This window comes from Ptychodera flava, chromosome 4 (genome assembly GCF_041260155.1).
Source record: "Ptychodera flava strain L36383 chromosome 4, AS_Pfla_20210202, whole genome shotgun sequence".
In the NCBI taxonomy this organism is placed as follows: Eukaryota; Metazoa; Hemichordata; class Enteropneusta; family Ptychoderidae; genus Ptychodera; species Ptychodera flava.
In genome coordinates, this window is record NC_091931.1 from 4,413,627 (window position 1) to 4,427,303 (window position 13,677).

At 36.7% G+C, this 13,677-nt stretch overlaps 1 protein-coding gene across 1 annotated transcript; it reads left to right on the forward strand.

Annotated features, from left to right (window-relative positions):
- The first annotated feature begins 1,360 nt into the window (after positions 1-1,360).
- Positions 1,361-7,209, forward strand: LOC139130728 (uncharacterized). Its single transcript, XM_070696509.1, has 6 exons — positions 1,361-1,741; positions 2,596-2,804; positions 3,821-3,882; positions 4,304-4,398; positions 5,040-5,151; positions 6,535-7,209. Exons 1-6 carry the CDS (start codon positions 1,450-1,452, stop codon positions 6,539-6,541), a joined length of 777 nt encoding a protein of 258 aa, XP_070552610.1. The 5' UTR covers positions 1,361-1,449; the 3' UTR covers positions 6,542-7,209.
- The last annotated feature ends 6,468 nt before the right edge of the window (positions 7,210-13,677 follow it).

Genomic DNA, 13,677 nt, shown 5'->3' on the forward strand with positions numbered 1-13,677 from the left:
CCTAAAATAATGTTCATGGAAGTTGTGTCATATCCTTGTCATTGTTTTGTACTGGCATCGAGTACTTAATTTTACACGCCACGCTCTGTATACGCAATTGACAAGTTGAATACCTTTGCAGCGTTTGGTATGCTTCGGGAAGACTGCTATTGTGAAACAGAAAAAGTTTCTGGTACATTTCATTTTGCATACACATCAAAAGCCAAACTGTTGGAATCTTGAGGGCGTTTTAGTGGGGTACATGTTCAAAATTAACTTTTGAATGAACTGCATGTCTTGTCAGCCATTGAGAAAGATCAACAGCACACCTCATGTTAAAGTATGTGTAGTGTACATGGTACATCTTGACTCAGTGAACTTGCGAGTTTTACTTCCTAAATAAATCAAAGAAACACTGCTTGAAAATGATTCTTTAAGGCCAGACACTTTATATGTCTATACAGTGTCTAAACGGACCTTGTTTTTATGCATGTTGGGAAGTCGGTAACATACTGCTTGTCGTCACTGTGAAACCCTTTCTACAGAACTGCATTTTCATCGACACTACAATTTGATGCACAGCACATGTATCTCGACGACGTGATTGCGCCACTTTCGGGTCAATACGCCACTTCATTTCTTCAAAGTTGAAATGTAGTCTTTTGTGCGCATAAAATGCCGATTTTTCCAAAACATTGAAGCAATGTCCGCACTCTTTAGGCCAACGCAAAGATTTCGCATTGTAGACCAGTACGTAGTTTATAACCGCTTGAACTGTTGAAACAGTACAGTACTAGTACCTGTTGTTGAACTTTGACAAAAACGGAACCTCTAGGTCAATGTTTATAAGTACATTCGCTGGCACATGATGCGGCCGCAGCAGCTGACCGCTGTTTCCTGTGAAACTAATATTTCAATTTTGTAAATAGATATGCGTATACATTCACATAAAAACAAGCAGACTATATGTACATATAGTAATTACTCGGGAAATGCAAATAAAACTTGTCAGTGAATCGTAGAGATTTTAATTCACTTGTATTCTTGACCGCGGACATCCGGGAACTTGCGGGTTTTTACGTCATTTTTGCGTCACACTGCCGTGAGAACAAAATATTGAAGAGTGGATTTTTCAACCTTTACACCAGTATTCAAAGTTTCAACATTATGTCAATGATAAACACTAAGTTCTGTCCTTTGTCACATAATTTCTGCATTGTTCACTGTCCTTTATTAGTCAAATCCCAATTCACCTCACTCGCGTGCGTGAGGTGAGTGACGTCACTCCGTGGTCAAGAATTGCATATTGATAATTTTGAGAAACTCAGGGGGCGTTCCGTAGCAACATTTTTAGCGTCCCTGTGAAGGTTAGAGTTTCAGTCGTGCTACAGGTAGCTGTAGAGTAGATGCTGTTCCGCAACGTTGCCAGTTTCATCGATAGCAGTTTCAACAGTTCTCAGTTCAGCAGTCATGAGCGGTCGATCAAGATCAAGAGTAACAAGCCGATTTACGGCTGACCAGGTTGCTGATAACGTGGTACAATCCACTCCGATACGGCCGAGAGCTACCTGCGGTACTGCTGCAACTCGGTCTGTCACAAGCGATGCCAGTTCAGCTCCAATCAGGGCAGTCCCAACTCACATCAATTTCTATTCTTCGAGCCAGTCCAGCGACGAAGGGCGCTCATTGACTGAAATGTCGTCCTTCTTTAACCGAAACACTCCTATCAGCGGCATTGCTCCGCCAGATATTGATGCACGAGGTAAGAACATGTTTTTATTTCTTTGCAGCCGCACAACGTAAACAAAACTGAGGTGTACAAAGATTTGCTCTAGCTTTTTGGCGTCTTTTACTTTTTATCAGTGACGTGATTGCTTGCCGAACGATTAGAAGTTAAAATTACAGAAAAATAAACGCAACTAGACGAAAATTAATACTTAATATGAGGAAAAAAGTACTACCAACAATTTTGCCTGATTCTCTAAGGCAGGATGTGCAGGCCAAGTGAACAAGGATTACCCTCATCAGATGATTGTTATGCAAATTCACTTGTTGTCTTTTAAAGTAGGAAGTTCTCAAGATAATGCTTCTTCAGTAGTTAAAAAAATCAAAAAAGCATTTCTCAATGAAAGAATATTTCCATTTGTACTCCATTAAATAAGACCGATGCCAGTTTAAAAGACTGCATATTGCTACATGAGAAGTTAAGATCGAATGTGCTGCCACGGTCCCTCGATCACCGTGATAGAGGGACTGTGATACTACAAAATTATGTAGTCTAAAGACAATAGGGGTAGCTTAAGTAGATAAACTAACTTTTACAGGGGGATTACATGAGGTGTAAATAGTAATGCTGTGAACTTTTTTGGTTCTTCCACTCATAAGCCACGTGATAATTAAGGATCCAGAATGAAAAACTGTTATTTTCTTGATGCTTTTTTTCAAAACTGTCACTATAGCTTCATTGAATAGGGCATATCATTATGCTTGACAACATTGCAAACTTGTTACTCTTTTAACTGTAATTTGCAAGCAAAACTTGATGTTTCAGTAGTCAAGAAAATTCAACTCACACTGTCATTTTGTTACCTTGCTCGTGTATGCTTTTTCTTATAGACTTCCAGGAAATGATGGCAGGGTTAAACTCACTACATGACATTGCTGAAGATGAAAGAAGAGATGGATGTGACTTTCGTTCTGAATTAAGAGAACAATTCACTCTTATGTTGGCAAAGATCAGCAGGCTGGAAGAAAAGCAGAATGTGTGTAGAACAGAGTCTGGCCACAAAGAAAATCAGAAGACCACAACCCCACCAGAGTTGTCAGTAAGTGTTATATACTGCTACCTCCATGGTGTTATCGTCTTATATGAATGGTAGACTGTCCTAGGGGCTACATGTAGTACTCAAAGCAAGAATGGGTTATACCGGCATATGTGTCTATTTGGAATATATATAACGTTTACAGTATTTATCTGAAATGTAATCTGATCAAGTAAAATCAGTATAAGAATGACTAATTTTGAAAAAAAAACTGATTTCTGTCAGTAGAATGCCTGTTTTTGCATACACTGTGAGGGAGTTTTTGAATTTTCATAGCATGCTTTGACAGTATGATAAATTTGAATAATCATGATGGGCACTTCTGTGACATATGCAAAGAGGGGTCAAATGGTCATACAGGGAGCACATTTTGAAACATGTATGCATTCTCCGACAAAAAACGGAACATTTTTTCAGTTTATTTTCACCTCAAGTTTAGTTGCTATATATTCACAGACATCATATGCAAGGCTCAATGATAATGAACACCTGAAACATGGCAAAATTATGGGATTCTTGGACAAAACACGTCCAATCAGTAGCGTGGCTTTCTTATATTTACATAGATTTACAATAATCCGGCTTTTGTAGGGGAAGTTTCTGTTTAAGGTAGTATGCACTTCAAAAGTGAAAGACTTACCGGTAACTTTTTTTTGTTCAAATTTTCCTAAATGTAACTTTCAACTGTTCTCTCACATAATCAACAATGACATTGGGGGGTCACCATGCATAGTTTGGAACTAGCAACACAAATTGCCCAACATTTTGCGATATTTGAATTTCAAAATGGATGCCATCCATGTGTAAACTCTGTGTTATCCCACAGAGTTTACACATTGATGTTCAAAAAATTCAGACTATGACAGTGAAAGATTTTCTTCCTCCTTGAGCTTTAAAATGAACCTCCTCAATATCTAGATCAGAAAAGAATTGTAGAAGTTTGAGAGTCCGAATATCTGTCCCCAGGCACATTCTACATTAACATTTCGTAACTTTGTTTGACATTTGCTCCTCAACAGATGAAGATAAAAAATATTCAGGCAAATGGTGGAGATGAGATGCAATTTAAAGTTCCAGATGGGTAAGTAAACATTTGATATTGAATTTTACAACCTGTGATTCCAAGTGAAGGTTGAAAATGTTGTGTAATTCTCACATTCCTGAACCATATATTTGGAATTTCAACAAAGCAGACGTGACTTTATTTGTTATGTAATTCAATGTTTTGCATTTTAACCAAGATGTATTCATAAATGGATGTGTGCTGCTTGGCATTATCGTATCATGGATGAAAAAATTGTCAACATGCAGTAGGAAAATATGGAAAATAAGTGCTGCAGTGAGAACTTCCTTTTGCTTGATAAGACAACAGTCACTATGACCTTTATGCTAATCTAGCTACCATACTTACACAGTGAATTACATATACCTGCATGTTCCAAAACCTATTTTGTCAAATAATGCTGATGATTTATTTTCCCGTTATTCACTTTTCCTTTAAGGTGGAATACAGCTCATAATTTATCAAGTAGAGAAAAAATATATGCAGAGTTGTCCATGAAGTTTGGAGATAAATTCTCAGAAAAGGAGTATAAGAGTAAGTACCTATGTAGTAGACAATACAATTGTACAGTAAGTGAGCAATTAATAGTTGGCAATATGGGAAGTAGACAAACTATATCTAAATTGACGAGTCGCCAACACTGTCAGGTATAACACTCATCTAGTGGTAATTCAATCGTTCACAAAGAAATCAAATCTGTTGGAGTTTAAACATTGTCTGGAAGGAGGTCAGACATATCCAGAACAGCACCACCAGATCAGCACAAACAACATTTGCAAATGATGTTTTCTGGACATTTAGTGGGATGTATTAATGTGTAGTGCAGTTCTGTTTACATGTGACCTCCTTCCAGACAATATTTTAACTTTTGTAGAGTTGATTTCTTTGTTATTTACTGATATTGCCGCCAAGACAATTATGCCTGACAGTGTTGATATCTCCTCAATTTAGATGTATGACTTCTCGTATTGCCAACTTTTCATCACAATCCATTGTAAGGGGACATTTGCTATGTATTGGACAATACAAGGTACATGTATATGGAGACACTCCTAAATTTGATTGAAAAGGAACCTAAATAAGCAGAGATTTCTATTGTAGTTGAATGTGAATGTTTCTCTGAAGATAACATCATGTGTGGCAGTAAAAGTAACTCATTGCTATATTTTTTTCAGTGGCCATTCGCAGAAGTTACGAAAATTCCAGATTGAAGCACAGAGAAGCAAGTGATTTGGCATTGAAAAGGAAAAACAAGAACAGAAGAATTGGAAATACACAAGATGGCAGGTAGCAACATTTTTTAAATGACTTGTGAATCTGTCTTTTGTTTTAATGTTTCTACTTTTAAACAGGTTCAAAAATTGTGAAAGTAATCAGTTTTTGAGAGAAGTGTAGTGAATAAGTAAAGAAGTTATTAAGAAGAGGCTTCACTGCACAGTTCATTCTTGAAGAGGGCAGTTATCTATGTTCATCCATTGGCATTATTGAGAGCTTGTTTTCATCTAACTTTGTATGTTTGGCTGAGTAGAACCTAATTTACAAACATAGCATCCATTACAAAGACTTCACATGTACGCCTCAGTATATCATTTTCACTCTTTATTAGTATTTTTGTTCCATGTGTCAACTAAACTTCTTGTCACAGTCCTTACAATATCCACAATTGATGTGTATTTTAGAGTGGTGATGTTCAAGTTTAAGAAGTATGCTAGGTCGCCAGCCTGTTAGGTTCTCTTCTCACATTTGCAACACATATGACAATTTCTAGTATTTTCCCCAGAATGTGTCATTTAAGGTAGTAAGCGCCTCAAAAGGGAAAGCTTGAACATTAGCTCAAACTTTCCGTAATTAAACTTTACACCATTCTTTTCCCAAATCGACAATGAAAATCAGAGGTCACCTTGCGTAGTTTGGAGTTATCAAAACAAATTACCCAATAATTTGCGATATTTGAAATTCAAGATGGCTGCCATCCCTGTGTTAACTCTGAGGAATAATCAAATTTAGGATTTTCAAAAAACTAAGGGGCCATGGATAATTAAAGCATATGCGTGGTAAACAAAACAAAGTGCGTTTGGCCTCAACCCCTCCTAAACAAAAGTTTGGAAGTGCGTAAATCCAATCCGGCCTCATTCTGTATCATACCTTGTTAAGAATATAAAGTGTTTCCAATCGGGTTCGAACCCACAACATAAAGCATCCAGTCACCTAGTGGAGAACCAACAGACAGAAATACTTGACCAAATCCACTGTCTGTACACGCCAAACAGTATAGTGATATTTTGTGATACAGGAAAAGGTGGAGCGAGATGTTGATATGAAAACATGTAGTGCGATTTTTGCGCACAGTAATCAAAATACAGCCAAACCCTTCCCCCTAAATGCAGAAGTTATATTTGCCGTGCGTGTGTTTTAATTATCCACGGCCCCTAAGACGGTGAATACAAAAGTTTTTCTTTCTCCAAAAGTGATAAGACAGAAAAGAATGGTAGGATTATCAGGGTTGGAATATTTCCCAGAGGCGTATTATACCTTGAATATGACACTAAAGCATATCACTGCAGATTCGGCCTGATTTAGTAGGCGTGTAAAAATTGTTCAAGTAAAAATTTAAATTGTTGTAGTGAGATGAACATTCCTTTGTTCATTACTTTTTTATTTTCTTTACAGACTCTGAAAAGAAGAGAGAGAGTGATAAGTGAAGAAGAAAAAGACTTCTGGAAAAATGTTAAAGCTGAGCTGATGTCAGATGAAGAACCATGTGATGAAGAAAATGTTGTTATATTGAAAACACCAGCTGGAGGGCAGAACCACTGAATCAGTTGATAAAGCAGTTAGATGACAGATTAGATGAAAAGGGTGTTTTTAGTAGGATGGTTAAAAAAAGAAACCGATGTAGTCTACCATCAACGAGATGTCGACCAATCAATTTCTATACAGAAAGCTATGTAATTCCTCAGCAATAATCATTTCATTCTTTTTTGTGTATTTATTTTGTATTTACAATTTTGACAAATATTTATTAACGTAATTTTTCTCACCATTAATTTTAACGTAGGACATATTTTATTTATGTAAACACCTTCAGACAGTGAATTTATCTCTTTGTCCACCATGGTTTACCAGTCCAAATTCTACAATTTACAAATCTTTCAGGATGCAAGGATGAACTGTGTGATCATCACCTTATCAGGGATTTACATGAATTAATGAGAAAGCTATTGTATTGATTTTTTTTCTGCAATTTCGATGAATTTTTATTAACGTAATTTTTCTTAAGGTTAACTTTAATGTAAGACATATTTTATTTATGTTGGTTATTAAATAAGCAAATAGAAAAGTTAATGCCCATGTTTAAATGTGTGTATGTGTTTGATAGAGAGTGTGAGAGTGCTGTTAAGTCACCTTTAATCCTCTTTCTGCCACGGCCCATAGCTAAACCATACAAATGAATGAAACTTTCGAGAAAGAGTGTGAATTTTTGCCCTTTCTAATGTCCAATCAAAGCTTTAAGAATCCCTTTTGCTGTTTGTGTAACTCAGGAGTATTTCATGTACTGCAGTTAGCTGCAATGTTGATATGGCGAGTCATATCATACTAACATTCCTAATTGAATAATTGTGTGCTTCCAAAAATCATTCAGCATGCAAGGATGAACTGTGCAACCACGACCTTATCAGGAATTTATATGAAAAGAATATCTAGTTGTAATCCATCATTTAAGAAGGAAAATCGAAAAGTAAATTCGTTAGAATATACCCCGATATTATGTAGATTATCTGTATGAAACACAAACAAAATCAAGCTGAATTAATGAGAAAGCTGCTCCCTTGCTTGATGTACACATAAAAATACAGATGAATTCAGACATGCATTCATCAAGATGCAGACGAATACAGACAAATCCAAAATGTGTATTTACCATAAATACAGACAAATTCAGGCAAAGTATTAAAGTGGTATTCAAAAGAGTGCATATACTTGTTTATCCATTCTGAATTTGTCTGTATCATGGTGAATCCTTTCTGAAATTAGCATGGATTAGCCTGTATTCAGCTAAAATACAGGCAATAATCCATGCTAATACTGTAAGTATTATAGGGTTTTCATGCAGTGCCAATTGCAGATACTATGACAAGCATAACATTACACGATGGTTCAGAATGTTAATTTACAAAGTTCACTCAAAATGTACTTTGAAAACGATAGTATTTTGACAGCTGTACCGCGGCTACTTACTAAAAGTCTGTTGAAAAAGAGTACTAAATATCGTTGTTTTTCAGGTCAACAAATGATTGAATCAAAAACATGTGTCATGAAACAGTAAAACAACAACTGATAAATAAGTAACTTTTCTCAAGAGTAACTTGAAACGCCTCGCCTGAAAGAAAATTTCATCCCGTTTCACAGAAACTGACTGCGTGCGTATTCGAGCGCCACAGCAATGAATGGACGGTCGGGGAATCCCCACGAAAATCGCTCACACTACGTACTCGTCCAAAACATTGATTGTTCACTTTTTAGCTGCATGATTCACTTGCCAAAATATTTTTATTTTGTAGATAAATAATTGAATTTCTCAGTTTTTTTATTTCGTTTGTTAATGAAAAGTCATTTTAATGTTTTTAGATGCTTTAAAAATTTCAAAACCCGCTAAAAAGCGACTATTTGGCCAAAATTCAAACGAAAAACACGAAAATCAAGCTCGAAACATGGGCTATTTCTGTATGAATACTCTCAGTCTCTACTCTCGCCGATGCACGATTTTTGCACTGAAATTTTCACTCATTTTCGTTGGTATGACTTTGAAACTCCAGAAGGCGATTGAGAAGAAAGGGTTACCTTGAATTATTGAGTTTTTTGCTGATAATTTGCCAAATTAAATGAGAAAAAACACAACGAAAATTTCCACACGCTTACACACTGAGTGTTTCAGAGGACTTTCAAGTTCGTGTGGTACAACATGTGATCATGGAGCTCGGTAGAAGGAGACTGAGGTTTCTTGCATGGTCGCGCCGATGAATGGGAAGCTGAAATTTTCGCTCGTAATTTTGCAAACGAAATCGTAAATCCACTCAAAACTTCGTATTTTTTTACATATTTGAAACCCATGAGGAACGTAATTCATTCTCCTCTGCACAGTAAAAAGGAGATCGAAACGACATGCATGTCAGACAAAGACCAAACGCACGCAAGATGTCCATCCACATCCACCAATCTCGTAATTTACACCGACTGAACAAAACAATTTCATCGAGCATGGACGTTCTAACGTAAATCCATCATTGTCTATCGCATTTTCATGTAAGCCAATACACTCACACGTACGCTTAAAGTTCAATTATAATGTCAATCCAACACGATACTATTTTCGCTGATAGTGAGTGTGCAGCGTGAATGGTATGCTGTAGTCCTTAGATAACACTGATCACGTGGTGTGACAAAATAGTTTTACGGAAGTTGTTGACGGAAATGACGTCAACTTTGCCTCTCCCAACCCTATAAGCTTCCTCAGTTACGTAACTTCGTCGCTAAAAACGGCTGCGGCCCTTTCCAGTCCACCTTTGTGTGTTGGCACGGTAACGTCTGCACATTCGATAGCTGTAGTATTTCAGCTAGAAGCTTTCTTTACTTGTATTGTGGTTTCGACAGCAGAACATTTGCCGTCTCACCCACAGCCTCATGCAGGCAAAACTTTGCATAGGGCCCGGAGACTACTCGCACATTGATTAATGGCAGCATCAATTCCGAAAATTAGTGTACATAAAATTACACTTTCTTTGGACTTACCAATGTTGTTCCAGGACTTATGAGTGTCCTCGTCTTCAGTTCCTCTCGCGAAGTGACCACTTTACCATACGACGCAATGCATGTTTTGTATTTACCTCCACTCAACGCCATATTGAACTTCGAGATAGTGACGTAACGCGTATCTTCTCCATAAATCAACTATAGGGGTCTCGCTTCTACACTGTGGAAATGGCACGACTTCGAACAGTCTCGGAATCACTCTGACTCTGATCGAAGATTTACGAGGATCGTGCTTTTTCTTATGTAAATATTAAAATTTTATCGTTTTGATTTCTTCATAAACAAATTTTATACGCTCCTTACTTTAGATTTTCAAGGACTTCAAAATACCAACTTCGATGAAGTCAAGTAGAGGATGCAGAATCACTCACTTTTATACATTGACTTGCGAATTGCGCGAAAAAATGCAAAATCATATTTGACGTCGACATCGCAAAATTGTCATTGTTTTGGAACCTACCGAAACATTCTCAGCGAAAGACGCCATTTAAAAATGAATAAACGTGGTTGGTCGGATGACAACGTGCCAGATTTCAAAACAACGTTTACATGACAAGTTATTACTTGCGTTACAAAAGAACTGGCGAAAATGCTGACTCTGCAGTTTTTCTATTCCCTTCTCGTGAATACAATCGCCATCTTAAGTAATTGGTTAACTAGTCACACATTTCTCAAGACACTTAAATTCACCATGTTAATATTTCGTTTTATAAATCAACGTTGAAAGGAATGACTATCATTGAACTACGTATACTCTGAGGCAGAAATAAGTAATAAAGTAATGCGGACTGCATAAAATCAGAAGATGTGTTATATTTCCATTTTAATTAATAAGATTTAGGTACAAGTAAGATTTACTAAACTCCTCTAATAAACTCCTCTATACCTCATCTTTATTCTTGTCTATCCAATATTTGTACTTTTGTCTGCTACCTTTAGTGCGAAGTAAAATGAAACAAATCACAGTAGACTGGCACAGTTGTTGTAGTTTGACTTCCACACTACCCAGTTGAGGGGGAAATCACTTTGACGAGCTTGTACGAATTTAGTCAAGATACCAAACTTCATTCCCCATAACATTATTCACAAAAGCTTAAACGGTCAGAATTTTTTTATCTTGTTTTCATTATTTTGTTTTTAATGTCAGCTCCAGTTTCTTTTTCTATCCCGCAGACCTTGGAGAGAGAGAGAGAGAGAGAGAGAGAGAGAGAGAGAGAGAGAGAGAGAGAGTATTCAGCTAGTCAACTCAGCCTGTAAATGTGTAGACTTCATTGTTATTGTTGACAACTGAATCCTGGTCGGGCTTAGAATAAACTGAAAACGATAACTGACAGTGTGCATTTTACACACGTACAGACGCTGAGTTGACAAGCTAAACAGTCAGTGTTTAGGGACTGGTCAGTTTCTTTGGCCTGGGGGGTGGATTATTTTTCGCTGACGTCAAAAAGTGGCTGACCCCTATTTCAACTTTTGAAAACAGGGTATATTTTAAACATTCAGTCATTCTGTGTTTTAATGAAATTGTTGTCATGTCAGTTGTAAGATAGAAACTTAAATGTGTCAATTCTAAAGTTTGAATACATCCAATTCTAAAGTTTGAATACAGTATTTTGAAAGAGCTGTGAATGTATTCCACATTTTTAGGCATAACCAGATGCCCAGAACTGTTGTAAGAAAAATGTGATTATGAAATATTTTTAGCGCATGTTGCTTTCTAACACTGAATTCTCATAGAGGAAACAGAAAAGTATCAGGAACCTGTCATGCTATTCATATGAACTGCAGATTTCATAATGATTATTACACTTTGCAAAACAGACTTTCAATTTACAGACATCAAGACATTTCTGACATATATCTCTGATATATTAAAGTACTGCACCTTAAGGGCTCACCAAAAATATTAAACATCCAGATATCTCTGATATATATATATATATATATATATATATATATATATATATATATATATATATATATATATATATATATATGTGTGTGTATATGTATATATATATATATATATATATATATATATATATATATATATATATATATATATATATTTCTGATATATGGAAGTCATGCGGCTGAAGGGCATGCTGAAAGATACAGCCCTTTGCTGCTAATTAATACCTCCCCGTTTCACAATGTGTGCATGCATACCGGACATCGAAACGGGGAGCAGCAAAGGCCTGTATGTTTGATATTTGATATTTTAAACATACAAATATCTCTTACATATATATGTCTGATATATTAAAGTTTCGCACTTGGACGGGGCTCTAAAAATATCTTTTATTGTTATTAAAGTTACGCGCCCGAAGGGCGCGCCGAAAAATGCAACTGAATAATGAAATTTGTGGCTGACCCCTATTGGGCATTTCAAAAACACAATGACCCTCCCCATCAACAAAGTCAAAAACAGGGTGAAACCCACCCCATGAATCCACCGCCCCCAGGCCAAAGAAAGTGACCAGTCCCTTATGCATGCCTTGGAGAGTAGAACAAGACCTTGCGATTGAAATACAGACAAAGATATTTTTTTGAAAAATCATTTTCTTCTTCCTATTTAAGGAAAGTAAGTTATTTCTGTTCACATGAGTTGACCCATCACCGGCATGATCTTCTTTGCCGAGGCATTAATTGATTCGCATATTACACGAGTTTTGTTTATGGCCAAGTTGACCACAATTCCAACATTTTACCGCGACTCCATGCCGGCATACTCGTTGAACGTGTCCTTCTTCGCCGCAAAGGTAACACCTTATTCTGTGAGCGTATCTGGAAGTGTTTGACGAACGTTGTCGATCTCTATAGTTGCCATTTTCAAAACTCCGTTTACCATAATACTGTTGTGCGTGTCGAGAAGTGAAACGATAACGGCTATTTACGTGAAAACGCTTATCCTGGCGGACTACGGACCAGATCCTTAATCATGAAATACTCGCTGTCGTTGGGCTGTCGTAGAAGAGAGGCGAGAGCGGTTACGAATGGTTGGTTTCCTTCGTGTTGCAATGAGAGAGGTGAGGTTTCCATTACGTAATAGCAGATCAACCCCAGAATATGACAAATGAATGCCGTCACGGAGAATGAGTGATGACACGATGGTGTTGTTACGGTAACGAAAGGAGGAGTCGTTGTCAACAAAACAGCATCTTTCATTGTCACAAAGCTTTGACAGCAGGTGGTTTACCTCCTCAATAAGCGACTGAACGGTTTGATCATCAGTTCTCGGACAGATGCTGAAGATAGTCACTTTACCGTTGGCGATCTGCTTAGCTTCCTTTACTAGCAACTTGAAGTCTGCAAGAATTGAATCAGGGTGCTTTGTCATACCACAGTCATTCGTTCCGACAGCAATGATGATTTCAATAGGGTGTACTAGCATATGCTGCGTTCACAAAAACGTTGAGGGGGCTGGGGGAATTCAGGGAGATTCGAAAATTTTGGGAATAGTAAAGAGGGGAACTTGAAAGTTTTTCATTACCTATAGAGGGACTATCAAATATGTTTGGGTTCCCTTTTACCTTTTACATTTTCCGATTCCAAGGTTTGGTACGTAATTCAATGTAAAAGAATAACATTTTAATGTCATCCAATTGTTCTAACGTTAGTATTAATTAAACAAAATCTAGAACAATTTCGTCCCATTTTCTGACTTTTATCTCGAAAAAATTTTATCATGTATAATTTTTCGTAAAAAACAAACTAGTAACGGGGCAGACCCTACTACTGTTGATAATTTTTTTTCCGAATATTTCCAATACAATATATAAAGTACAATTTCTTGCTGTCTCCCTACAATATGCTGAAATTCAGTTTGTCGATAAAGTCTATATATATATATATATATATATATATATATATATATATGTATTAGGTGATAATTGAATTAGAGTTCAGATTAAAAGTCATTTAATTGTCGATGATACAAATGCACTGTACACATACACAGCTGAGGCTGTGTTGACAAGCTGAATACTGGACATCGGTAAACAT

Excerpts from the sequence above, each read along its gene's own strand:
- LOC139130728 (XM_070696509.1), top strand. The coding sequence starts at position 1,450 with ATGAGCGGTCGATCAAGATCAAGAGTAACAAGCCGATTTACGGCTGAC. Across the intron at positions 3,883-4,303 it reads CAATTTAAAGTTCCAGATGG|GTGGAATACAGCTCATAATT; the intron begins GTAAGTAAACAT and ends TTTTCCTTTAAG. Across the intron at positions 4,399-5,039 it reads CTCAGAAAAGGAGTATAAGA|TGGCCATTCGCAGAAGTTAC; the intron begins GTAAGTACCTAT and ends TATTTTTTTCAG.